At 61.4% G+C, this 25059-nt stretch overlaps 2 protein-coding genes across 2 annotated transcripts; both read right to left on the bottom strand.

Annotated features, from left to right (window-relative positions):
• Positions 1 to 2729: 2729 nt before the first annotated feature.
• FOXF1 (forkhead box F1) lies at positions 2730 to 7297 on the bottom strand. The gene is made up of 2 exons (XM_023245078.2): positions 5707 to 7297; positions 2730 to 4266 (listed from the first exon to the last, which is right to left on the bottom strand). The coding sequence occupies exons 1-2, from the start codon at positions 6839 to 6841 to the stop codon at positions 4106 to 4108; spliced, it is 1296 nt and encodes a 431-aa protein (XP_023100846.2). The 5' UTR covers positions 6842 to 7297; the 3' UTR covers positions 2730 to 4105.
• Positions 7298 to 7608: 311 nt separating this feature from the next.
• On the bottom strand, positions 7609 to 9449 carry LOC111556293 (actin cytoskeleton-regulatory complex protein pan-1-like). The gene is made up of 3 exons (XM_023245079.2): positions 9189 to 9449; positions 8517 to 9047; positions 7609 to 7797 (listed from the first exon to the last, which is right to left on the bottom strand). The coding sequence occupies exons 1-3, from the start codon at positions 9375 to 9377 to the stop codon at positions 7609 to 7611; spliced, it is 909 nt and encodes a 302-aa protein (XP_023100847.2). The 5' UTR covers positions 9378 to 9449.
• Positions 9450 to 25059: the final 15610 nt, after the last annotated feature.

The raw sequence follows: 25059 nt of genomic DNA, 5'->3' as shown, positions 1-25059 counted from the left end.
GAACGGAGTGCTCAGTGGGAACCCCTGAGCAGAGGGCCCTTGCATCTTGAGTGGCACCCACCCCCACCTGCCCCCCCTGGATCTCTAGGAAGCAGGGCGAGCCACGCGTGGGTCTCATGGCCACTCCCGTCTGGGCACCACAGAGCGAGGTCATTCCGTTTGCTCCCGAAGACCATCATCTCATCAACCACTGCCCTTCATGGGTCATGAGGACAGATAAGGAAACTGAGGCTCAGAGGCGATGCACCTTACCCGGGTTAGATGGTGGCAGAACAGGGACTCTAGCTCTCTCTGTCTGCTCCCTCTGGGATGCCTGATGGCTGCTGGGAGCCTGGAAGCCTGGGGAGCCAGGCCCTTGTGGACCACCCCCTCTTTGTCCCCAGCTGTCCAGCCCCAAAGGGAAGAGAAAACTGGGACGGATGGGCTTTGGTGGGCCAGGCACTTTCCCCCATCAGAAGCGCATACCTGAGTGCCTTCAGGCGGGGGGGGGGGGGGCAGATGTGGATCAGAGGTGAGCTCCAGGGATGGGGTGACGCCTGCCCGGCTGGGCCTGCAGTTTCCTGCTGCCTGGGACCGGGCCGCCAGGAGGCTGTTGGGCGCGCCCAGGACGCCAGTCCCCCCACCCCCAGCAGAACCCTGGAGTTCCTGCGATGTGTGACCCACAAACAGAAACATTATGGTGTAATTCCTGGCCCCTCCCCACGTCCAGGTGTTTTGATATTGGGGGGAATTCATGCACTTAGGGTCCAGGACCGCCCCCCTGAGGTATGCTCAGGGGCGTCTGGATTAATTCTACCCAGGAGGCTGTTTACATGCACAGCGGGGGTGGTTTGACACCAGGCTCTCGGAAACGCCTTTGCAGTTTAAGATTGTAACCTGCGTACACACGCTTTTGTGGGGGTGCACGTGGGAGCTCCGTGGCCTCTGTGCACACCGGGGCTGAAATGGGCCCTGCGGGGGCGGGGGGGCACATGCCAAGCAAGCCCGTTCTGTGAGTCACCTGTGGCAGCAGGGCGGTGTGCAGTCTCGAACATGGGTCTGGAGACAGTTTTGCTGCAGTGTTCAGGCCCTTTCTGGGCCGGGCTCTCCTCGCTGGGAAGGCTTTTCTCTCACCCCCAGGCCCCTGGTCAGACTGGGAGACAGAGGCCAGGCCCCATCCTGGGGCTCCCTGGCCGGTTTTCCTGCACAGTCCCCTCTGCGTGCCTCCCCCGCAGCCAGCTGGGGCGTGGGAGCGCTGGGAGGGCCTGTAGAGACACAGGTGTCCTCGGGGAGGTGAAGCGGGGCTCACCTCCGCCCCGGCCTCTGGCCCAGAGGCGCCAAAGCCAAGCACAGCCGGCGCGCACGAGGTCTCTGGCGCACCAAGGGACCACATGAGTGGGCGCGGAGGCTGGAGCCACGGCCGGAGACTCGGGAGCTCGCTGGCTGGGCTGGCGTTGGGTTTCTCCTAATCAGCCCCGCTTCCCGGAGCCTTGGTTCTAATTGGGGCGCAGTCTCCGCGGAGCAGCGCGGGAGGGAGGACGAGACCCGCTCTCGCCTGCGGAAGTTGCCTGGATGTGAACGCAGCCCAACATTCCTGCGCTGGAGGCCCGGGGGATTTTCTCCGGCCCGGCCTCGTTTTCTCGGGCACCGGTGGCTGCCCCAGTGGCCTCCAGCCCAAGAGGACCGTGCCTTCTCTGCTCACCGGGCACCCACTCCCGCAGCGCAGGGCCAGGCGCGTGCTGGAGACAGAGGGCTGTGCCGCCGGGGAGACCCCCGCCCCCGACGCTTCACCAGAGCCCCAGGGTGAAGTCGCCGGCCTTTTCCTGTACCCTTTATCTCATTTTATAGACAGCGGTTCGTTTGGGACATTAATTGCCTGGGCGAGTTTGATAATTTTGATGTAACCGAGCACTGGAGAAATTACCCTCACGTCCAAAATGTCAAATTTGAGAAGAACCAGGTTCAGAGGCTCGCGACCCCACGACGCGCAGAAACTGCGGTGGGTCCTGGCATGGCCGCCCGACAATGGGACTTTATTGTGTTTGTTTTCTTAGGTGGGCAGGGACGGCAGTGGAAAGAGGGTGGTCGGCTGGAGACACAGGTTTTTAAACAGTGCTCCCCACCCCCCAGTGACTCGAGGGGGAATGTTCGCGAATGGCAATGTTTGTCACCTTGCTCTCCCAGCGATGGCCCTTTTCTGGCTTAAATTTTACTCACTTCTCAGTTGGGGAAAACCAAGTGTGGAACACCAAACAAGACAAAAACAACAACAAAAGCCCCACGAAAAGCCTTAAAGTTGCCTCACAATTTATAACAGCCTGACTACGGGACCATTGAAGTCTGACACTCGAAGTAAAACTCCCACTGGTGGCAAAAGAAGGTGGAAAAACAAAAGCCAACATATCATAGTTCTACTTTTATATATATGGTTTTCCCTGGGGGAAGAAAGAAGAGTACAGTTTTTCTTTCAACATTTGGTTATTTCTTTAAAACGAGAAATGACATTTAGAGCGGCAGAGGCTCTTCTTAAAAACAGAAGCCAAGAAAAATAGCTCCTCGTGTCCAGATTTCATTTCAACGCGAAGTGAAGGATGGAAAGAGGAGGAATAGAAAAGAGACAGAGAGAGAGAAAAGGGGGGAAAAGTATTCAGAATCCCCCATATTTTAAATACAAAACAAGTCTAGAGGTTCCAGGCTGGTTTCTGTGTAGATTTTGGGGCTTGGAAGATATTCTACGATCCCAATCCCGATAAAATACTCATGCGATTTTATTTCTGGTTGATACAATGTTAAAGGCCATGTACAAATGTTACACATTTTTATTTTTGTTCTTTTTTTAGGAAAAAATACACAAAAGGCAAAACATCCTCAAATTGTCATTTTCTACAGTGCAGAAGGAAATTTAAAATACGGTCACAAATGCTGCACCCCAGCAGCCATAATACTAAAAAAAAAAAAAAAAAAAAAAAAGGAGGGGTAGTCCTTCATTTTATATATATATTTATATAAACATATGGAAATTTGTTTTTACACAGATCGGACTTTGTTTCAAATTTACAATGGATCTCTAAAAAAAAAAAATTCTATGCGGCAAATATTGCCAACAAAGTTACACCATTAATACTGATAAACGGAGGAGCCTATGCGGTGTTTCGATTGTCAGGGAAAAGAGAAGAATAAATAACAGAATGAGCCTTTTGCTATAGTTTAAAAAGTGCCTTAACCTTCCTGTGTCACCGCGATCCTGAATCCGTGCGCTCACCGGCCTTCCCTGCCCCCGCGCCGTGCCGGGCTCCCCTCGCGCTCCCAAGGGGCACGCAGTACAGTAGAGATCGTAGAGATCAGGAGACAGTCGGGTCTCGTGAGAAAAACCCCCGCTGAAAAAGTCGAAATGCAACTCGAGACAAAACCAAGAGGACTGTAGAGAAGGCAGAGGAGGGCGGAGGGGACGGGCCGAGCCCTGCGTCGTCGGGGCTCCTGGTTTCCTTTTGTACGAAGAACAGTGGCTTCAGAAATGCAAGTCCGCGCCAAGGTCCACCTGCGGTCGCCAGAGGGCTTCTGAGATGGGGAGGGAGACGTGATTTCTTGCCCCCCCCCACCCCTGGAAACACGGCTCTGAGAGGAGACTTGTGTGTTCCAAGACATTCTTTCCAAAAAAAAAAAAAGTAAAAGTAAAAAGATAAATACTCAACCAAAATATAAAAGTATTTGATAATGACGGTCTCACATGTTTGCCTTTCTTCCGAAAGCCTTCCCCCACCTTCGCCGCTGGAGGGAAGGCCGGGAGAGACCTCAGCTGCTTTCTTGTTTGGGTGTCGAGGGTTTCCCCCAGCACAGCACCTTCTCAGCCGGCTTCAACTGGTTCAAAAATAGATTTTTATTTACCAACAGCTGCAGTCAGACCAGGCCCCTCAGCCACCACTTGTTAATTTTTTGAGGGAGTGGGTGCCGCCGAGCTGGCTCTTCCTTTGCCTTGGGGACTCCTTTCCAAATAATCCGGGTGGGTAGGGGTCAGACCCTTGTCTTCTGCGTACGGTTATACCTCAAGAATAGAGCAGTTTCTGCGACGGGTTCCGGGTCCCCGGGCCAGGCCGCCCGTGCCCAGAGGGCCCCGCGGGCTGTGGTCTCACATCACGCAGGGCTTGATGTCTTGGTAGGTGACCTGCTGGTGGTAGTAGGAGCCGCTGCCCGCCGAGTGCATGGACGAGGGCGCCATGGTGTTGAAGGAGAAGACGAACTCCTTGCGGTCACACATGCCAGGCGACTGGGAGTGATACCTCGGGATGCCTGCAGAGGAGGGACAGGAGAGTAGGGAGCACAGCGTTAGGATGGGGCCCAGGGCTCCAGGAGGAGAAGGCCACCTCCAGGCCCCGGGCGCGGGGGCCCACTGCCTCCCTACGCCCCACCGAGGTGCCAGAGTCCCAGAGCTCTGGCCTCAGGCGGGTTCGGGCGGCCCGGGGTTCGGGCCGGACTCTGTGCTCCAGCAGGAGATCCCGGGACCCCAGTGACAAGCACTGTTTCCCGGGTGCCGCGGCCTGGGCCTCCTCCGCCTCCGTCACCAAGTCTGGGGCTGGGGCTTCCTGAGGCCACAGGGGAAGGGGTGAGGGGGCCGCCGCGGGCCAGGAGACCGCAAGGACAGCCTGGCCTCCACCTCCAGGGCCAGCCCAAGGCCTGTGCCCGGTGCCGGGGCACCCGCCTCCCAACCCCAAAGGCTGCGAGGCCCTGGTACACGACGACGGGAGGCTTCTCCAGGGGAAGAGCCCCTTGGAGAAGGGCCCCCTGCCCCCCCCCCCCGCCCCAGGGTGAAGAGAGGCAGCCAGAGCCGGGAGTCTGAAGCAGGGCCATCCCCGCAGAGGGGTGGCCCTCCAGCCTCCAGGCTGGCTCCTGCCTCCCTTGGGCGGCTGACAGCTGAGCCCTGACAGGCCCCGCGTAGCTCCTCCGAGCCCTTTCCAGAACCAGACCCAGGGAGGCTGGCGGGTGCCAGAGGAGGGTGCCGGGCGGGAAGCTGTTCCCCCTTGGAGGCGTCCTCCTTGGAGGGGTGAGGAGGAGGGTACCTGGGGAACAGAAAGCCCGGAGCTCTGAAACAAAGAGTCTGTGGGGCCTGCACCTCTAACTTGGTCTGGGCCTGGCCACAGCCCCTGTGTGCCTTTGTCACCACAAAATGTGCCCCAACCCGACATTCCCAAGGCCAGGCCTGGTTCCCCAGGAGCCCAGCGTGCTGGGCCTCTGAACACCCGGCCCAGGCAGCTTGGGGCCTAACTCTCCCTCTCGGCCCAGGCAGCTTTCCGGTGGGGACTACGGAGCCGGGCGGCCAGGGCCGGGCTCCCGCTCCATATCCTGGGAACTTGCTGAGGTGTGTGAGGGGGCTGAGGACCCAAAGGGATGTAAAACATCGGGGTCTGAGTCTTTTTTGGCGAGGAAGGGGCCTACTTGGCCAGGCTGGGGGCTACCAGCAGTGGGGAGTTGGAACCGAAAACAAGAAGCAACAATTATCGTGGCCCAAATTGCCCTCCCCCCTGCGCTCACCCCTCAAAGTGGGGGAGGTCCGGCCAAGACGTAGCTTGGCGAGCCGCTGTCTCCCCCAAGCACCGGGGCCGGCACCCCGCGGAAGTGGCCGAGAGTTCTCGCCCCGGGCGGTCGGCGGTTTGGGCGCCTGCTCTCGGGAGCAGCGCGCCGACCGATGTCGGAGGCCCCCGGGACCGGGACAGCCCTGGTCCCCCCACTCACCTTGCAGCTCGGCTGGGGCGTTGTGACTGTTCTGGTGTAGATACGGCTGGTCCAGGGAGTGCGTGGAGAGGCTGCCGGACAGGGGGTTGGCCGTGGGGTTGCAGGGGGACAGGGGCTGCTGCTTGATGTAGGAGGCGCCGCTGTTGAGCGCGGCAGAGGCTGAGGGCGGCCAGGCGGCCGTGGAGCCCGAGTAGACCGCGTGCGGCTCCATGACCCCGCCGGCGGCCGCAGGCAGCAGCGGGGAGGCCGGCACGGAGCTGTCGTGGTGCGGGTACTCACCGGCCGCGGCACCGCCACAGCTGCCCATGTACGAGTGGCCGCCGTTGGCGGGCAGGTGTGGCACCGAGTGGCTGGGCAAGGCCATGCCGTCCACGTTGCCCGGCAAGTGGCCGTTCATCATGCCCAGGCCGCCCTCCAGCGCCAGGCTGTTGGGTGGGCACGAGAGGCCGCCCGCGGAGCTCTGGAAGCCGTAGGTGTCCGGGAGATGGTTGAAGCCCAGCCCGTTCATCATGCTGTACATGGGTTTGAGCGCCTGGCATTTCCTTCGGAAGCCGCGCGGCCGCCGCCGAAAGGAGCCCTCCTCGAACATGAACTCGCTGGCCGGGTCGATGGTCCAGTAGTGGCCCTTGCCGGGCCGCCCCAGGCCCTTGGGCAGCTTGATGAAGCACTCGTTGAGCGAGAGGTTGTGGCGCACGGAGTTCTTCCAGCCCTGGTAGGAGCCGCGGAAGAAGGGGAAGCGACTCTGCAGGAACTGGTAGATCTCGCTGAGCGTCAGGCGCTTGGTGGGCGAGCTCTGGATGGCCATGACGATGAGCGCGATGTAGGAGTAGGGCGGCTTCTCGGGGCGCCGGATGCCGGCGTTGGTCTTCTTGGCCTTGGACGGGCCGGACGACGCGGGGTCCATGGCCGCGCCGCCGCCGCCCCCGCCGCCGCCGCCGCCGCCGTGCGGTGGCTGCTGCTTCTCGGGCGCCGAAGACATCGGGTGGCTGCTGCTGCCGCCGCCGCCGCTGCCGCCGCTGCTCTGCGCCGCCGACGAGCCGGGAGGAGGAGGAGGAGGAGGAGGAAGAGGAGGGGGGGGAGGAGGGCGAGGGGGAGGGGGCTGCGCGCGCGGGGCTGGCTGCGCCTCTGCCGTCATCCGCGGCCACTGCTCCGGAGCGGGCCTCGGCGCGCCCTCCCCCGGCCGCCCGCCCGTCCTCCCCGAGGAGCGGCTGGATCCGCCGGCGGTTGGCGCGGGGCCCCCCTCTCTCCAGCTCCCTCCTCCCCCCCTCTCTCTCCTCCCTCTTTCCCTCTCGCCCTCCCACTAGGGAAGGAGCCGAGCGGAGGCTGAGGGCAGCCTCTTTGCCGCAGCCCCGGCAGAGGCCGCGAGGAAGCCCCCTCCCAGCCCGTGTTTTGGGGGGGAGGCACCACCTCCGGGGGCCTGCGGCCGTGCGCCCCCGCGGGGAGCAGCTCCCGGCCCCCGCCACCCGTGGCGCTCGGCTCCACGGCTCCAGCCAGGCCGCCCTCACTGCATCTTCTCTCCGTGGCGTCCCGCGGGCCGGACCGAGACCCTCCAGGAGTTCCCTCCCCTCCCTGCCCCCCTCCGAGCCCCGCGTTGGTGGGCGCTTAAAGGGCCCCCACCCTCGCCGCCCGGGGGCCGCCGGCAGAACCGCCCCGCCTCCACCAACCTGGCGAGCAAGTGTTAATGCGCCCTCGGCCCCGCTGCGCGCAGCTCCCCCGGCCCCCCCCCCCACCTTCCCGGCCCCGAGGCGCGGGCACCCGGGGCCTTTCCCGACGCGTACAGCCCGGCGGCAGATCGCAGACTGCGGCGGCGGCAGCGGGCACCAGGCCGTGGCCACCGCGGGCGCAGCCGGCTCGGCCCCGGGTCCCCGAGGCCAGCGGGCGTCCGTTCCCGTGAGGGCCCGCCTACCCGCTCTCCCCGCCCCGGGAAGGACTGCGCTGCGCCCGGGACTTTTTGGACTCGCCCAGAAGCGCGCGAGCAGGCGGGCAGCCGCGGGAGCCGAGCGCGGGCGGAAAACGAAAGCGCAGGGCGGGTCGCGGCCGCTTTGTCTCAGGCGCCGCGGGCCGGGCCGGAGCGAGTGAGAGCTGCCGGGCCTGCGGGGACCAAAACCGCACAGGCTTTCCGGAAAAAGCGGCCCCGCTCATTTCTCGTCCACGCACTCAGGCACACGCGTGCGTACACTGGTGCACGTGCAAACCCTGGAAATGAGGATTCCGGACGTGCAAACTCACACCCATTCGTGAGTGCCCACTCACGCACACCTCGCTCAGGCATGTGCGCGCCCAAGTAACGCGCTCGCTCGCGCGCGCGCACACACACCAGGCCCACGGGGCTTGAAATTCGCACCTACTCTCGCTCACGCTTACGCTAGCCAAGTTCCAGTCTGAACCCACACGCTTCTTAGGGGACCCCCTCCCACACACGCACACACTGAAAATCCGCCTGGTTGGCCCCGCAGCGTCGGTGTTCCCCGCTTTCCAAGAACAGGTTCCGATTTCTGGTAGATGGTAAAGGCCCTGGCAGGAAGTTTATACGGCTCAACGTAAACACGTTCTGGGGGATTCTTTAATAATAATAGAGAATTCCGCGTGCGCGGGGGGAGTTGGCCTAATGCCCCTGTGGGTCGGCCTGCCGCCGCCGCCGCGGGGCCTCTGACACTGCGCGCCAGGCCAGGTTCCGGAAGGCAGCCTGTGCGCGGGCGGGGAGCACAGGCCCTGGCGGCCCTCTCGCGCCAGGCTGTCCGCCGCACGGGGCTCGCACGCACGCTGTCCCTCGCAGTCCCGGGGTGGGGGCTGGGGCTGGTGGGGGCGGCCGGGGGCGGAGGGGGGGTGGGGAACAGTGGCGCCGAGCCTGGGACGGCGCAGGAGCTGGGCGCAGCACACGGCAAGCGGGGACCCAGGTGAGTGCTGTTCGCGCGCTGACTGCGGGGCGCCGAGCCCAGCCTCTCCAGCCGGGGCCCTGGGCCGAGAGGAGGGAGGTGAGGGGTGTTTTTTCGCGGGTCGTCGCCAGGAGCCTGGATGCCTCGCCTCGGCGGGAGCTGGGGCCAAAGACAGATGCCGGGCTCGGAGTGCGCCCGCCCTGCGGCGCTTTTCAAAGCCCGCCGTCCTCTCGGGTTCCTCTGGCTTCCTTGTCCCCCGCTGTCCCCCCCTCCTCGATCAGACGCCTTCAGCCTCGGCCGTAGACGCCTCCTCGTCGCCTTCGGGGCGCCTGGCACCTCCGTGCGAGGAGCTGGGGGCTCGCAGGCGCAGCGTGCCCCTCGGTCGCCGCCTTCCCAGGCCGAGTGGCGCTGCGGGAGAGGAGAGAGTCCCCTTCTCCGTGCTGCGTCTCCGCCCGGCTCCCCGGCCTAGGGGAAGGGTGTGGGGGACGTGACCACGTTGTGTGTGGTTGTATCTCCGCGCAGGTGGGCGCGCACAGGCAGACCGACCCCCGCTGAACTCAGCCCGGCCCACGTCCACAGGCCACGGGCACCCTGAGCATCCCTCACCGCCTCCAGTACATCTGGGCATCCAACACCCCTCGCACAGCTCGGGCGCCCCAACCCTCGCACCAGCGCACAGGCCTGCCCACCGCAGAGGACACGCTTTCCGTTAAGTGCACGCACCCCTACGCTGCGCATTTGCCCACGCACAGCCAGCCTCGTGTCCACCCGCAGTGGCTCGCGCAGCCCCTCCATTAGCGTGCACACGCGTTCTTAATTGTCTCTGGCCCTCTCTCCATCAAATTTCTTTTCTTCTTTTCTTTCCTTTCCTTTTCATTTCTTTTCTTTTCTCTTTCTCTTTTTCTTTTTTTTCTTTTTCTTTTTTTCTTTCTTTTTTTTTTTTTTTTGGACCAAACAGCAGCCGCAGGCTAGGAGGCCCTAGCGGTGCGGGGAGGGAAGTTCCCAAGAAGGGGTCGCTACCGCCAGCTGCTGGGAGAACATCTGGCTTTCAGCAGAGAGGCCGGTGGGGGAGGCTGTCACACTCCCCAGCCAGCTAGGGGTGCAGCCAACGCGAACCCAGCGGCTCCCAGAAAGCGATAGTAACGCCTCTGTTTTGCTGATGGGGCGCCTTCAAAGAGGGGGGTCTATAGAACTTGAAATCGGGGGCCACTTTTTCCACTAGCCCTTTCCCTCCCGGGTGCTCTCCAGTTGGCAGGGGGCTGCAGATGCCATCTTTGGCCAAACCCGCCGATCATTTCCTCTGTCCTGCAAATCAAGATGTTTCACTGGCTCCTCCGGGGGCTCTGGGGGTGTTTTGGGGTAGGGGAGCTTATGCCTTCCTGGGGAGGAAGTGTGGAGTTGGGGCCCCACCTGGCCTCCACTTACCCCTCAGACTCTGACAGCAAACTGGACTCTGCAGGGAAAGCGCAGCGGTTACCTTGCCCAGGGAGAGGGGGCCGGTGGCGGGATCCTCAGGAATGTTGCAGATGGAGGCTCTCCCTAATCTCCACCCAGGAGGGAGGCAAAGGTGGGGGTGTGAGAAAGAGGGCAGATGAAATGGGCCCCCAGCTCTGTAATTTGGAGGGGCCCCCCCAGTTGTAGGGAGAACCACATCCATAGCAAGGAAGGCTTTTCTGTATGCCCCGGTGACTAGCCTCTCAACTCTTACGTTGGCGGGAGAAGCCCCGCTTGACCTTGCGCTTTGGGGTGGGGAAACTGAGGCCCACTAAGGCCCTGGCCTGGATCGGCCCGCGCTGCCAGGAGAACACCTCTCCATCTTTTCTCTCTACCCCCCGAGACAGACCATCACTGCATTTGACCCTCCCGCAGCCGCCTCAGTGCAGGCCGAGAGTGGAGAGAATGAATTTAGAAATGCTTCTGTGGCCCCACGGCCCCTGCTTCCCAGGCGCACAGGCACAGGGACCAGTCGGGAAACTGGTGATGACAAGAGAGTAGCAGCTGTCACCGACACAGTGATAACATCAGGACTTCTCAACCGCTGGCTCTCTCCAGGTGCTGATCCCAACCTTATAAACGCCCCCTTGGATGTTCTTAACCTTTCTAAGGGCTGTGAATCCCTTTGACAAACTATTGAAAACTGTATCCTATCCACCCTCCCCCGCTCCAAAAGGCACATACCAGTGACATTCATAGAATGATGTTCAAGGTCCCACCAAACACCTGGAGCCTATCCATGAACCCACGACCTCCCACCCATGAACCCAGGACCCAGCTTAAATGCCTCAAAGATACCTGTTTAACCTTCACAGAAGCCGCTACCAGCTCCTCGTTATCCCTCCCTTTAGAGAGGTTCCCCCCGTCCCGCCAGGTTATTCTGAGTCCTGGGTCATCCTGCAGAGCCCAGCTGCAAATCCAGGTCTGACCACAGAACCAGGAATTAAGCCCCAGGCCACAGGGCAAAGAGAGACCCTCTCTCTGCCTGTACACCGGGGATGATCGTGGGCCACATTCCAATCCAGCATTCACCATGTAGGGATGTTGCCTAAACTATTTATGCCTTAGTTTCTTTTGGGGGGAGGTGGTTGTTGGTTGATCAGTTGGTTTTTAACGGCTTTATTGAGCTGTAACTGACACATAACATTGTGTAAAGTTAAAGTGTACAATGTGTTGATTTGATACATTTATGTGTTGCAAAAGGATCACGCAGGGGCATTAGCGGCGGCCTCTATTCTGTCACATAGTTACCATTTCTTTTGTGTGGTGAGAGCATTTAAGACCTTTCTTAGCGACGTTCAAGTATGTTGCATATCGTTTTCAAATGTGAAACAGTATTATTAGATGTAATCATCTCGAGGTGTAGGTTTTTCATCTAAAAAGGGGCACAAATAATGGCCGCTATTTCTCAGGGCTGTGGTGTGCATTGGGCAGTCATAGACATAGGCTGTCATAGAGACAGAAACAGAACCCCCAGGGCCCATGGGACAGGGGGAGGAAATACAGACAGGGGTGAGTGCAGCATTTTGCTCTTAGTTAGCTTAAAGATCCAGAAAGACACCCCCTCCATCCCAAATCAAATCTGCACCCCAGCTTTGGCCCCAGGAATCCTAAATTGGGGGGGGGGAGTGTAAAAACAGACACGCCTGTGCTGTGTCCCACTCCCCAAGCCCAAGGTATTTTTACTGGCTAATTGCTAAGTGAAGCCGCCCGGGGGGTGAGAGTGCGCCGTAACCCGAGCAGGGAACCAGATCCAGCTCGGATTGTGCCGGGCCTGCTGAGCGGGAGGGGGCAGGGGCGAAGGCGGCAGCCGACCACCCACCGAGAGGGCAGCCGCCCTGTCCCCCACTACCCCTGCTCTGCATTAGCGTGGGGCCCCCCCCGAGCCTCCCTCATCCCTGCTCCCTCGAACCCCTTCCGGATGATGTCCAAAAGCGACACAAGGTAGGGCAGGCTGGACCCCAGGCCCGAGGTGGGCGCTGGGCAGTCAGGAAAGCTGCCTGGCCTGGGAGAGTCAGTAGGGAGGCCTGAGGGGGCAGTGGTGGGGTATGTGGGTGAAAATGTGGCCCTGGGGTTGGGGACTGTGGGGAGAAATGTGAGGGTCAAGAGAGAGGCACCCCCCCCTTCCCTGCCTTATAAGATGATTTGTGCCCAAAATACGTGGGCTGTTTCTCTGCAGATGCTGGATGTGCACACGTAGCGTGCCAATATGCAGGATATTGTCCAGGAGGCAAAAAAAAAAAAACAAAAAAACAAAAAAACAAAAAAAACAAAAACACAGGAAGTAGGGGCATCTGGCTGCCTCAGTCGGTGGAGTACGTGGCTCTTGATCTCGGGGTCGCGAGTTGGAGCCCCACGTTGGGCACAGAGTTTACTGAAAAAGGGAAAAAAAACCCGCGAGACATAGAGAGGGAGTAGGGTAAGAGGAGGCCCACGGAGACGTGTCCTGTGGGCACTGTGGTGCCAGGCAGGTGTATGGCATAAGGTCTGTGTGCACAGAACAGGGTGAGGGCTGCACGTGTAACTTGTTTCCCGTCCCAACGCCACAGGATGTGAGCGTGGTGCAGTAGCTCCCCGTGTAAGGAGGGCCGTAAGATTCAGTCAACAGCACTCGTTATGCGCATAGAGTATTCGACTACTACGCCGTGAGCGGTTCCGCGCACAGACGATTACAAGATGTGTATGACACAGCACATTACACACACACACACACACACACACCAGTCTGGGGCGTGCACACAATCCAATGGGTTCCGGACACGGAATTTTGTAGGCTCTCTGGACCCTGCGATACAGAATTTCACAGACTGCTGCGGGGGGTGTGTGTATGGTCTCATGGGTCGTGGACACGAACACGTAAAACGTGTCCAGACCATCGTGGGAGAGAGGGGTTGGTGTGGCACGTGCCCGGGAGACCCAGGCAGCGTGAACGGAAGGACGAGGCGGGGTCCGAGCGAGAGCTCACGCGCAGAACGGAGCTGAGCTGCGGTGACCACACCACCAGCACCGTCGAGGCCTGTGTGCCCGGGCCAGTCGCTAGCTCGCAAAGCAAAGCCGTAACTCTGGAAGGGGAGTCTCTTTTCGGCTCAGGTCCCAGGGGAGCGAAGTGACCCTCCTGCGTTATTCTTCTGACCACAGAGTGACCTTTCTGTGCCGTCGTCCCGGCAAGGGTGGGTGGATGGAGGTGTGGGGACGAGGTGCCTCTGTGTTGGCCACGGAGAGGCTGTGGGCTCAGGGCCGTGTGGAAGGAGCCCTGGAAGGGGGGCCCTGAATCACGGGAGCCCCAGTTCTCCGGGCGTGCTGGGGCCACCGGGAAAGCTGATCTGATCGCAGTGCTCACCTCATTCTGGGGTGTTCTCCCCTACCTGTTCCCATCTCTGCGCGTCCAAACTCCCAACCCCGCCAGCGCCCTGTGTTGCTCTCAGGGGAGCAGCGAGCCTGATTCCGGCCCCGCCTCCGAGACGCGTCGTTCTCTTCTCGGTGACCCCAAGGTGAGGAGGAGAGAGTGGCAGTGCCCTCTGGCCCCCACTCAGCTGGGGCCTGGGAGCCCCACCCACGGGGACCACCAGGGCCGTGCCGGGGGAGCAGCCGTGGGGAGGGTCGGCACACCCAACCCTGGCGGGTAGTTTTCCCCCTGAGTTGGGACGCACAGAGCGCTCCCCAACGCTCACGTTTTGGTCAAGAGAAGAAGAAGAAGAAGAAAACAGTCTGAGGCTTGGGGCCACGGCCTTGAGCTTGCCCCAGTGTGGGCACTTGAGCCCAGAGCGCATTTTCCATGACGTCCCTCGGTGAGGTATTTGACAACACTGACGCCCAGGAATTGGCGGCTCTGTTCCCTGCGAGATTGTTGGGGGTTTTCTGGCATCAGCAGTGCAGGCTGCGCCCCGAAGCAGAGCCCGCTCCCGGGTCGCGGAGCGTCCTGGGGCTTCTGTTCCGGATGCCTGGCCTGCCGGCAGCTCTGGTCTCCCCACAGAGGCCTCCCTGGCTGCTGGGCAGCCGTGCTCAGGAAGACGGGGCGAAGACGCTCCTTCCCACGCGTGCGTGCGCGTGTGCGCCTGCGGGAGGGGGACGGGGTGCCTCCCAGGCTTGGTTTTCCAACAGAGGACCCACACGGAAGGGGGCAGACCGAAGCCAGACGGTGCAGCAGAGAGGAAGGGGCTTTGGCTCCCGGCAGAGCTCGGTCCTCCTGGGACGGGAGGGGCAGTGCAGTGGGAGGACGCAAATGAATTCTGTGTGAGTTTCCAAAACCAGACAGACAACCCAGAGGAGAAGATAAATTAAATTTCAAGGGCCAGGTATTTTGTATTTTCTCAGGATTTAGGGGGTGCTAAGACACCACGCAGCACAGCCAGTGGGGAAGGGGGCGTCAGAAGAATGAGGTCGAGGCACTGGGGGCCAGGCCAGGTGGGGAGACGAAGGGAGACAGTGCTCAGATGTGCTCCTTAATCCAAAGCAGCCCCGTCTGCTCCCAGAAAGCCTCCAGAGAGCCCTCAGAACGTGCCTGCCTGTCGGCCTCCACCACGGCTGCTGGTGCTGTGCGTCCCCACTCGGGGCGTCGGCAATGGTGAAGACAAGCGTTATTTTTAGGGAGATGACAAAATGGGCCCAGCAGCGGCACCGCCTGGAAAGGAGGGACGGGGGAAGGGGCTTCACCAGCCTGAGGGCTCGCTGAGAAAAAGGAGGTGACGCCCTCCTTCCACGCATGCATCCCCCGCGGTCTGGCCGGGTCCTTTTGTCCCAGCCGGGTTGTAACTCTGCTGGCACGGGGACCCTGGAGAGGTCTGCGCGTGGGCGCGCGTGGAAGGCACAGGGCTCTCCTGGGCCTGCTGCCTGTGCGAAGGGTCCCCGGGGCAGTCAGAGCCGCGTGGGGTGCGGGGTGCCGGGCAGCCTGGCCTCGGCACGTAGAGCAGGGAGGTGCAGTTGCCCGGGACACATGGACACCCTCCCCTCCTCAGAGAAGGGCCCGAGGACATGTGGTCGTCAGAACCCAGAGACACCTGGAGTCAGAGACACAGAGCAAGACTTCAAGAGACGTTCCGATTGCGGGAGAATCGGTTCACACATGGAGAGAGACAGGAACAGACTGAGAGCAAAGCCAAGGTTGAGAGAGAGAAACAGAACTCAGGTGGACGGACGGATTCTGCTTAGGGAGGGGGGCATCTAGAACACAGTGGCCCTGGGCCTTGGGGGGGGGGTCAGGCGGGGAGCCGCAGAAGGCAGTGAGGAGTGTTGTGTAAGAGGGAGAGAGATGGGGAGGGAGGGAGGGCGAGAGGCTGAGGCACCCTTCTCTCCGGGGCTCCCTGCACTCGGTCAGTGGCCACAGGGCATGGAAGTTTCTCTGCGTCGTCCGGTTTTCCTGGGAGCGGGTCACAGACCTCATTCCCTTTAGCCCTGGAATGGGGCTTTCCCAGGACAGTGGGGAGGGTCGTTTGGGGGGCCCTTTTGGGGTCCCTGGGCCGTTTGGAGACGGCCGCAGGTGAACAGAACAGACAACCTCCGCAAATGATTTAATCTCTGGGTGCCTCAGTGTCTGTCTTCGTGTTGAGAGGGGATGAGGTCAGTGCCCATCCACGGAGCTGGCTGAGGACCAGACGAGAAAGCCTGGAAGGGCCCTGGCGGGGTCTGGGGGTGAAGTGAGGGGCCCCCTGAATGCGAACCAAGGCAGAGAGAGCTGTTGGAAGGGTCCGCTGCTGTGTGACGAGGGTGCTGGTGGCCTTCGTCTCTGTGCTTAGGGCCTCCTCACCTGCAGAGCAGGACCAGGGACAGCAGTTGAGAAGACTAGATCCATGGTCGTTATTAGTGGGAGCACCCCTGCTCCCTCCTCCCTGGTGTTTGGGAAGTAGGGGGTCGAGATTCCTTGTCCCCTTATCGTGGAGGTCCCCAAAGGCTGTGGGGCCCCAGCCTAGGGACGTGGCTGGACAGAACCAGAGACTTGGTGGAGTGGACACAAAGTGGGGAGTGAGCCCACGTGGCTGGACGGGTTCCTCCTCCTGCCGGCTCCGTTTTGCCATCACTGAAACGGGCCCCACCGGGCAGTGTGCACGGGATCCTGGCACCCACTTGGGGAGAAGAGCCTCGGGTTGGAGGGGAGCTGCTTCTGGCCCTTTGACGGCTGGAGGCCGATTTTCTGACCCACAGCGGTGATGAGGTCTCAGGGGGGGTCCCTCCCCCCTCCCCACACCGTCAACACCCTCTGCCGTCAGCAGGCCCCTCAGGGGCTCCCTGCCCTCAGGGTGCGGCACCAGTCTAGTGGCTGGAGATCTGGGTCGCAGCCCCGCCTCCCTGCCGAGCCAGCCAGCGGTGTGACCTCAGGGGGGTTTCTTAACTTCTCCGGCCCCCTTCTACATTTGCATGATGGTGAGAATAAGGTATCTCCCCCCCAGGGGAGACTCAGTGGGAAGAGCAGAGAGACCGCTGAGCACCTACTGTTTACCAGCGCTGTGCTGAGCAGATGCGGCCGGAGCCCATCTCGCAGACGGGAAAGCAAGGCACAGCACAGGCAAACAGTGAGGGCTCCGTAAATGTGGCATCGATTAAAGGACCCCTCCCTCCCTCCCCTGAGGGCACGTATGGGCTCCCAACTTTGGGCTCGATGGGCCAATCTGGAAGAAGAGGGGAGACCGTCACCACCCCCACTTTCCACCACCCCAAACAGCAAAAGAACAGCCTCCCGCCTTGGGATCCCTGCCCTGTAACCGCCCCCACCCCCAGGCAAGGAGGGGGCAAACCCCCTTGCCTCCTGCAGCGGCCCCCCCACCCCCGCTTCCCGGCACTGAGGGCGCCCGGTCTGAGCGCCCTGCCAGGGCGGCCATCTTGCTGGCGGCAGGGGCCCATTTAGCCCCTAGACCGCTTCCTCCAGGGTGTGCAGGCACGAAATCCGGGCAGAGGACTTGGGGCGAGGCTGACAAGGGAGCGGCCCCGGCTCAGCTCTTGGGACGCCAAGGGGTCCCTCCCCCCAGGAGCGGACCTCCAGGGGATTCCTCTGAGTGGGGTCCCGACCGGCCCAGGCACCAGATCTTTCCCAGGGGAGATTCCAGAGCGCTGCCCTCCCTCCTCCAGCGTCGGTTTCTCCTGCCTCCCGCGCCCGCCTGCAGACCTCCTTCACCCGAAATACGCTGGGTTCCTCTTGACTGTTACTGCTTGTGGCCTCTCAGCGCCCTGAGCTTGTTCCCAAGGGGCAGCTGTTACCCTACAGGGTTTAAAAATCCAACGGAGGAAAAGAAAAAACCCACAAAGTAGCCACTCAAAGCTTCGAGTCCTTTATTCTGAAACAGATTTGCTCAATGCCTGAAATACTCCAAATCTTTGAACAGCGCTGGCGCTCAGGGTGTTCTGTGGGGGTCTGGGCTTCCATTATGCACCTCCTTTCTCTACCCAGGCACCAATTAATCTTTCCCTGGGTGTGTGTGTGTGTGTGTGTGTGTGTGTGTGTGTGTGTGTGTGTTTTACTAATTCGCAATTACCTGCAAAGATTCTGTTCCTGACACGGGAAGAGGTCTTAAGCTCTGCTGTTTTTAAAAGCGTAAATCTGAAAATATTTTAAACATTTTGTTATATTCCCAAGGTCAAAGTCGATGCTTTTATCTCACTTCTCCCACCGCCCTTGTTGCTGTGAAAGTTTGCGAACCAGTTAGGTCCACGTGGGGGTGGGGGGCAGGCACAGCTTCCATGGGGATTATCCCCACCCCCGTGCCCTGGATCCGGTTAATTCACCATGAAAGCTAACTCAATTAGGAATCAAAATCGCTCTTTTTAAAAGAGACCAGGGATAAGTGTCCTGACACCCCCCCACCGCCCACCGTGCCCACGTTTTTCTCCGGGTTTTTGCAAAGGAGCATTTTCTGAAGCCCTTCACCGACACCTACCTGCCTCTAACCTCATTCCCCCTCCCTCTCGCTCTGTCTCTCCCCTTTGAAGCAGCCCAGACTCACTCCGCTTTGGCGAGTCTGACTCCAGCATTCTTCACGTCGCCTCCCAGAAAAGAACTCTCGGGGGGCTGGCGTTCCGCCGAGGCGCTGCACCCGCGGCACAGCGAGCAGGGAGCGCGTGTCTCTCGCGCGGCCCTGGGCCCCCGCGGGGGCTCTGGGTGCGTCCCCACTCCGCGTCCTGTCTGGCGGCTGGAGAGGCGGCTCCGCGTCCACCGGGGCCCGGCGGCGGGAGGGTCCTGGGCAGACCGGGCTGCTTCCTGCCGCTCTCCTTCTGCAACCTTGGTTTGGGCTGATGATGGGTTCTGCTTGCGTGATCGCGGTGTTTATTTTACTTCGACCATCCCGGGGGAGGGGGTGCGCGCCTGGGCGCTGGGCTGGGGACGCTGGAGTTGCACATTGGAAACGCTAAGGTCGGGGAGGGGTCTGGGGAGCAGTGAGCCTGGCTTTCTCACTCGCTTGGCCCGGTGGGGGCGGATTCAGCCTTCTCCCCCACGCGCGCGGGCACATCTGAGGGGAGAGACTGGGGGCCTGGGGCGCAGGGGCACGCCGAGGATTCATCCGCACTCGTGGAGGGGCGCCTTCTGGAAACCAGTTACGCGTGCACATCTCAGAGCCTGGCGCCCCGCTTCGGCCGCGGTGGGACCGGCCGGCCAGTCCCGGGTCCTGCGGCCGCTGGGGTGTAAGAAGGGAGAGGGGCGGAGGGGAAGGGGCTCAGCGCTGGACTCTGGACGCAACCTAGGTCGCCGCTAGAGGGGGACGCCTAGACTGGAACCAAGGTCCATTCAGCTGGGGTGTCCCGGGTGGGGGGGTTTTCCTCCTGCAAAACCGGGAAGTGCACTTAAACTGCAGGATTGCCCGGGACGTGTTTATAGGGTGGTGGAAAACAGCGGGTACCGCGAAGACTGTTCACAAGTAAGGGGAAAAGGACATCAGAAGGTCTGCTACGTGGACCATTCTGGCCGCCTTGTTTGTGGCTGGAATTACCCGGCAAACTGGCTCCGGGCTCCACCTGCCTCTGCCCGACTAGACCGGCCTGGAGCTGATCATGGGGAGCCAGGCTGATTGTCGTCTGGGAGCAGAGTGGAAATGTTGGGGGGGGAGGAGACGAGGGCGAAGTGCAGACCTAGGACCCCCCCCCCACCGCCCCAGACTCTGGGAAGCTGTGCTTTGGGAGGAGATCCCCGCAGAGGCCCAAGGAACAGGTACATGCACACGTGTGTGTGCGGGGTTGAGGGGGTGCCTGGAACCCGGACCGGGACTGTGTGGACGCAGCCCGGGAGGCTGGGGCACCAAGAGAGCTGCCACTTCTGTGGACGGCAGAGACCCCACCCCTACTGTCGCTCTTTCTCTGCCAAAGCCTACCCCTGCAGGAGGCCTCCAAGCCCAGGACGGAGGTCCCAGGCAGCGTGTTCCCCGGCCCCCCCAGCTCCGTCCTGCACCCCGCCTGGCATCTAGCTGAGGCAACACCACGTGGGTTCCAGCTCAGTTCAATTCACTGCCTGGGCCTCGTGCGACCAGCTCCGGCTGCACTTAAGGCGGCTCGAGGGGAGGGCGGGGGCGGCAGGTAAAGAGGAACCAATTTGCCCTGAGGCTGAATCGACAGCTCAGCACCTCTGCGGGGCTCCGGCCGCCCGGCAGGGTGACAGGCTGAACTGTGGGGGGCCTGAGGCTTCAAAGCCATCCAAAGGCGGCCTGGGCCAGCCCCACACAGCGTGGACTGCGTGGACCCAGGTGCCCGGGGCGCGCCGCTGGGGGGGGCAGCGGCCGTGCCGGTGGGCAAGCGTGGGTCGGTGGGCGCTGGGGCTGCCTCTCCTGGCGAAGTAGGTGGCCGTGTATATTTTTGTTCAAGTGGTGTTTATGTTAATGAAAACAGGATGGGATTACAAACAGCCCGCCGATCGTGCTGCGGGCCGCGGGCTCTTGCGGTGCCCCAGTCCCAGGCCCAATCAAAGGGCAAGCACGGGCCCCTTCCGCCGCCCGCAGAACCCCCCCTCCTCCCCCCCTCCCCATCGGGAACTCTCCGTTTGCAATCATTCGCTCCCCCAGTCCGCAGTAGCACAATCAGGTTTTTGGGTGAGGAGAACCCTAATTTAAGTCCTGCGGTGCCTTTTTAAGAAAAGCACCCACCTGACCCCTGTGGGACACGGCGGGGGTGGGGGGGATAAATTCAGCCCCCTTCTCCCAGCAGCGCCCGGCTTTCCCTCGCCTCCTCTTTATTTGAAAAGTAACATAACTCGCCCCAACTTTTTCCGTCTGCTTCCTGGCCCGGGACGTCCTCCTGGGGAGAAGCTGTCGTGCTGTGCCGTGAGCCGCAGGTCCCCCCATCCCAGGACACTTTGCCTCTCAGGGCCAGCTGCTCCCACGCAGGTTGGGAAGGTTGGGAAAGGCCTCGGTGCCTCCGGTTAGCTCAGTGAGAACTGGGAGAAGACCGAGCAGGAGAGAGCGGCCGGCCAGCTGGCCAGCTGCAGTCCCCGGGGCACCTAACCTGGAGGGGAGGCCAGCGGGGCTGAGGGGGCACTGTGCCCCCATGCTTCCTTGTGGAAATTCCACCGGCAAAGTGAAACAGTGGACAGTTTCAGGCCTTGTCTCTTCCTTCCCGAGAGGGCGCGGACAGGGGAGATTTTGGTTTTCCCCACACTTCTCGGCTTCTCAGCACCCGGTGCTTGTGAGGACGCTGCTCCCCACCCTTCCCGTCCCTGCAGTTCCGGATTCAGTTTCGGGTGGAGGCCCAGGGAACACACCAGCCTGCGCTTCCTTTCTGGTGAGCTGGGCCCACCAGCACCGGGTTCCCCGTCTGTCTGTCTCCCCATCACCGCAAAGCGGATGCTTTACTCAGTAACGCTTTGGAGCCTGGGCTCCCCCACCCCCCGCCCCGCCCCGCCCCGACTTGACATGGTGATCCGCCTGGCCCCCAAGCAGTAAGGAGTCCAGGGAACCCAAGAAACGCCAGTCTGTAAGGGAAGAGGAAAACTAGGGGTAACTACCTGAGAAGTGACGTCTGCCCGTGAGCTAGTTGTCCCTCCGCCAGGAGAGTTCCTCTTGGGGTGATTCATCCTACTTCCCCGTTTTAGGTCGTGTGCCATGTGTGGAGGACGTGTGTTGAAGGACACTGTGCCCCCTTCTCTCATCTGCCACCTCGGGGCTCCATGCCGACCCCCAGAAAGTGGGCCTGGGAGGTTGTATCTGTGTGTAGGTCCGGAAGGACAAAGGAAACGGAGTCGTTCAAGCTGGGGGGAGGGGGGTGTTCTTAACTAGGGATCAAAGGATCGGGTGGCAGGTGCCACCTAGGTGTGTGGGTGCATTTGGGGGTAGCAACCCGTAGCCGTCACTCCCTCCCAGGTAAGAACCAGCAGACCCAACAAACCTAGCCTCAGTTGCAGTTAGTGGAACCCCGTTCTGAACAAACCTAACCCATTCTTGCAAAGACTTGCCGTTCGTCAAACCCCTGCGCTCGGATGACGTTCCCTGGACGGGTTTTGTAGCCTTGACACTGTGCAGCAGAGGGAAAACTCCGAGAGACCGGCGTGAGGGGGCACAGCACCCTCAGCTTCTGCAGCCCCAGTCCACCCCTGTCCTCCAGGCTGAGGGCGGGGTCACAAGCTCCCGCCAGGCCATGCTTTTTTCTCCAAGAAGGTGCTGGGCTCACGGGCTCTGCAGAGTCCCTCCTCCCCGTGGCCCCGCTCCTCCCCAGCACCAGCGAGCTCTCACGCGCTCTCTGCAGGTGCCAGCGTCCTCATTCCCAGCTCCCCTCATGCCGAGCCAGCCCGAGCCAGCCCGACAGATGCGGGAGGGTTGTGTTGGGGACACTTCAAACCCGTGTTTAGTCTGTGGAGCTTGGTGGTGAGGAGCATCTCAAGCCCAGCGCCCAGCCAGCTGGCCTTGCGTTCTGCCCGCGGGGGTGGGGGCAGCTTTTGTCTCGAGGGGCTTTAGAAAGCAGGGGATCAGGTGAAAAGAGGGGGTGCTAGTCTCGTGTGGACTGTTCTCAGGGGTTCACGGTCGCCCTGGTTCATTCAAGCAAGCAGACGGCCCCAGAGGCAGCCCCCAGGCGCCCACCGCTGTCTGGCCCAGGGCCCCGGGGCGGGGGCTCAGGAGCCGCTTTCTCCGCCCGCATCACTTTCTCCAGGGCTGTCCTCCGGGCTAGCAGATGCCAGATGCACGCGGAGCCCCGAACTTGCCTGCGAGCTGGCGGGCCGAGCCGTTTATTCCATCCTGCAATTAAACCTGAGGTCAAATATCTCCTTAACGACACTATCAGGCCAGAGGCTCATTATGGCGTATATTTAGCCATAAACTACGGGTTGTAGCAAGGAGGAGATGAAAATTATTGTGCTCTGGGAATGAATCCTTTTAGCAGAAACCAGAGCTGTTATTTAGCAGGGAGAACTAAGTACAGGCTCAGGCTTCCCGGCGACCCCAGGCAGGACGAGCCGGGTTTCCAGGCCCTTTCCGGCTTCGCCTGCACCCCCGCTCCCGGCCTGGCACCCGTGTGGCCTCCGTGCTAACTTCCCAAGGCCCAGAAGGGCACCGCTGGGGAGGAATATTGCTTCTCGGCAAAGAGGGGCGCTCAGTAGCCACCGTGTCCGGTCTAGGCTTCCAGTTCCGAGCCCCCAGCCCGTTGGTCTGCCCCCTGAAAGCCAATGGCAGCCTCCTGGGGGGGGGGGGTAGCGTGCAGCCGGGCCGGGGAGTGTTCTGGAGCATGGCGGGTGCGGCACGTTCGGCTTCCAGAGTGGCTCTGCTTCTGCTGTGCAGCCTTGGGTGGGTTACCTAACCTCTGTGCACCGCAGTAGCCTCATCTGTAACACAGAGGAGAAGTCGGACCCCCTTCCAGGAGACTCCGGAACGTTAAATCCGGTATTAATATGAAGGCTGCAGCCCAGCTCCTGATCTGGGGAAGAGTTCAGTACGTGGCAGCCAGAGGCAACCTTGCGATGATAGAGGCCTCTGAGCTGCTGGTCTGGACGGTGAAGGAAAGCCCTTTGAGGAGGAGACTGGAGACAGACCCAGACGGTGGGGCTCAGGCCGTCCCCAGCGGTGCCACCAGCTGGCTCGGCCCCAGGGCCCTCCTCTTAGAGCGCTGCCTGCCTGGGGTGGGGGTGGCTGCGGGTAGCGGAGCAGCGGCAGGGTCCCCAGCGTGGAGCAGCGCGTAAGAGGAGGAGCCCGCGCCTGTCTCGCTCCCTGCCTCTCCTCCCCAGCATCCGGATGTCCCCAGGAGCTCCCAGACCCACCGGGGACGCTCAGCTCGGCAGTGCTGGGGGGAGGGAGATTGTTTGGTCCAGAACCACCCCAAATTCAGCCTTCTGGACAGTGACCGCATGGCCCACAAGCTACAAATATTTGGACAAATGAGAAAAGCCCCCCGGGTCTAGATGCCTGCCCGTGGCCCCCGAGGTGGGGGTAAACTAATGACAGGGCTAACGGGCCCCTCCAGGCGGGGCCGGTGTGTGTTAGAGGAAAGAGGCTGCAGATACCCCCGCCCCCCTCCCCCCAGGCCCACCTTCCTGGGCTGTAAGAACACCAGCCTCCATGCTTCCCCGAACATCCCACCCAGCGGTTCTGGGAGCTCCTGCCAGATACGTACGGGCTGTGTTGGGGCTGGAGTAGATCCCCCTGCCACACACAGACAGACAGACACACACACACACACACACACACACACACACACAACCAGACCCCTGTCTCTGCCTTCTTAGGGCAACCTCCCCACTGCTCTGGGGTGCTAACCCCCCTCCTTCTGCACTGTCCAGAGACCGCAGGGAGTCCTGGGGTCCCTCTGGTCTTAGGCCCTGGCAAGGGGAGGGGTGCCACAGCCTCTCTTGGCCTCTGGGCATCACGGGTGCCTCTGGAGGTGTTTGCAGGCGTGGCGAGAAGCTTTGGACGGTTCGGTGATGCCGAGCTGGTGCTGGCAGGCCGTGTCCTGCCCCCCCCCCGCCACCGTCTCCTGCCCCCGGCCCTGCGCCGTCTCCCCCAAGAAATGAGGGTTCTGCCTGGGCATGCCAGAGACCAGGCGCCTGTGACACCGGATGCCGTGACCCTGCTTGACGTGACTGGCCTGTCTCTCTCTGGGGCATCACCCACCCCACCCTCTTCACGACACGCACGCCAGGTGCTTTACGGGCATTCGATCCCGCGGTGGCTCTGGGATCCAGGCCTTCCTGGTGGCTCTGGGCTGGGCTGGGGGCGCAGAGAGACGTTCGACAGATGTGGTCACATGGAGTCCCTGGTACATGGTGTTGTGAGATGTGACTTTAGTTGGCTGATCCAAAGAAACACGCGCGTGGTTTATTCTAAAAACAGCATGCGTCAGCAGTGCGAGTGTCTCTGGCTGCACAGCGTTTCACCCGGGAACAACTCCGGGTGGAAGGAGAAATGGTGCCACCAGGCCAGGCATCCACGTGCCGCTGGCTGAGGCCACGCATTGGCCTCAAGTGGGCCCGAGGCACCGGCTTGGACAAACCGCGGGTTGACGCCCAGAGGGGGACCCCTACCCCCACCCCCTGCCAGTGCTGGCCTCCTCGCTACTGTTCGGGTTGTTCCATTGCTGGGAGGGTCTCCCGTCCCACGTGACGAATGCGCTCAGCCTGACACACTCTTGGAAGCACACCGCCTGTTACTCACGGCGAGAGAATCCGCTGCCCAAAACAGTTATTTCATCAGAAGCGTGTTTACTGTCCAGCCGGCCGGCTGCTCCGGCGAGGAGTCCCAAACACAAAGCTCCAACTGTGTCCTCCGGGGCCTCAAAATCATGGCTCCTGCACAGACCAAGTTCTCTCTGTTAAGAAATGTGTGTGTGTGTGTGTGGTTTTCCTTCCATGCTTTCTTCTCCTTTGAAAATGACATTGAATGACTTTCTTGTGCGAGGCTCGCTCGCGCGCTGGTGGAAATGGCAGAAGACCCAGAAGGCTCAGGCAACTAACACAACGTTTCCCTTCCGGGATCACGTGTGGGTCTGTGGTGTCAGCTTTGCACCAGTGCCTACGGCCGGCCTGCAGCGAGCCGGGTGTCGGGGAGCCCCGCCCCTAGCTTGGGAGGCAGGACGGCGGTGTTGGGGGCCCTTC

The sequence above is a fragment of the Felis catus genome, chromosome E2 (assembly GCF_018350175.1).
Source record: "Felis catus isolate Fca126 chromosome E2, F.catus_Fca126_mat1.0, whole genome shotgun sequence".
Classification (NCBI taxonomy): domain Eukaryota; kingdom Metazoa; phylum Chordata; class Mammalia; order Carnivora; family Felidae; genus Felis; species Felis catus.
The sequence above is the reverse complement of the archived record's forward strand: the minus strand, read 5'-3'. Positions and strand labels throughout refer to the sequence as shown.

Coding starts and splice junctions, on each gene's coding strand:
- FOXF1 (XM_023245078.2), bottom strand. CDS start 6,841: ATGACGGCAGAGGCGCAGCCAGCCCCGCGCGCGCAGCCCCCTCCCCCT. Junction 4,267..5,706: donor CGCCCCAGCCGAGCTGCAAG/GTGAGTGGGGGG, acceptor CCTCCTCTGCAG/GCATCCCGAGGTATCACTCC.
- LOC111556293 (XM_023245079.2), bottom strand. CDS start 9,377: ATGGAGGGGCTGCGCGAGCCACTGCGGGTGGACACGAGGCTGGCTGTG. Junction 9,048..9,188: donor GCCCAGATGTACTGGAGGCG/GTGAGGGATGCT, acceptor CCCTTCCCCTAG/GCCGGGGAGCCGGGCGGAGA. Junction 7,798..8,516: donor CCACCCCCCCTCCGCCCCCG/GCCGCCCCCACC, acceptor TGGTCCCCGCAG/GCCCGGCAGCTCTCACTCGC.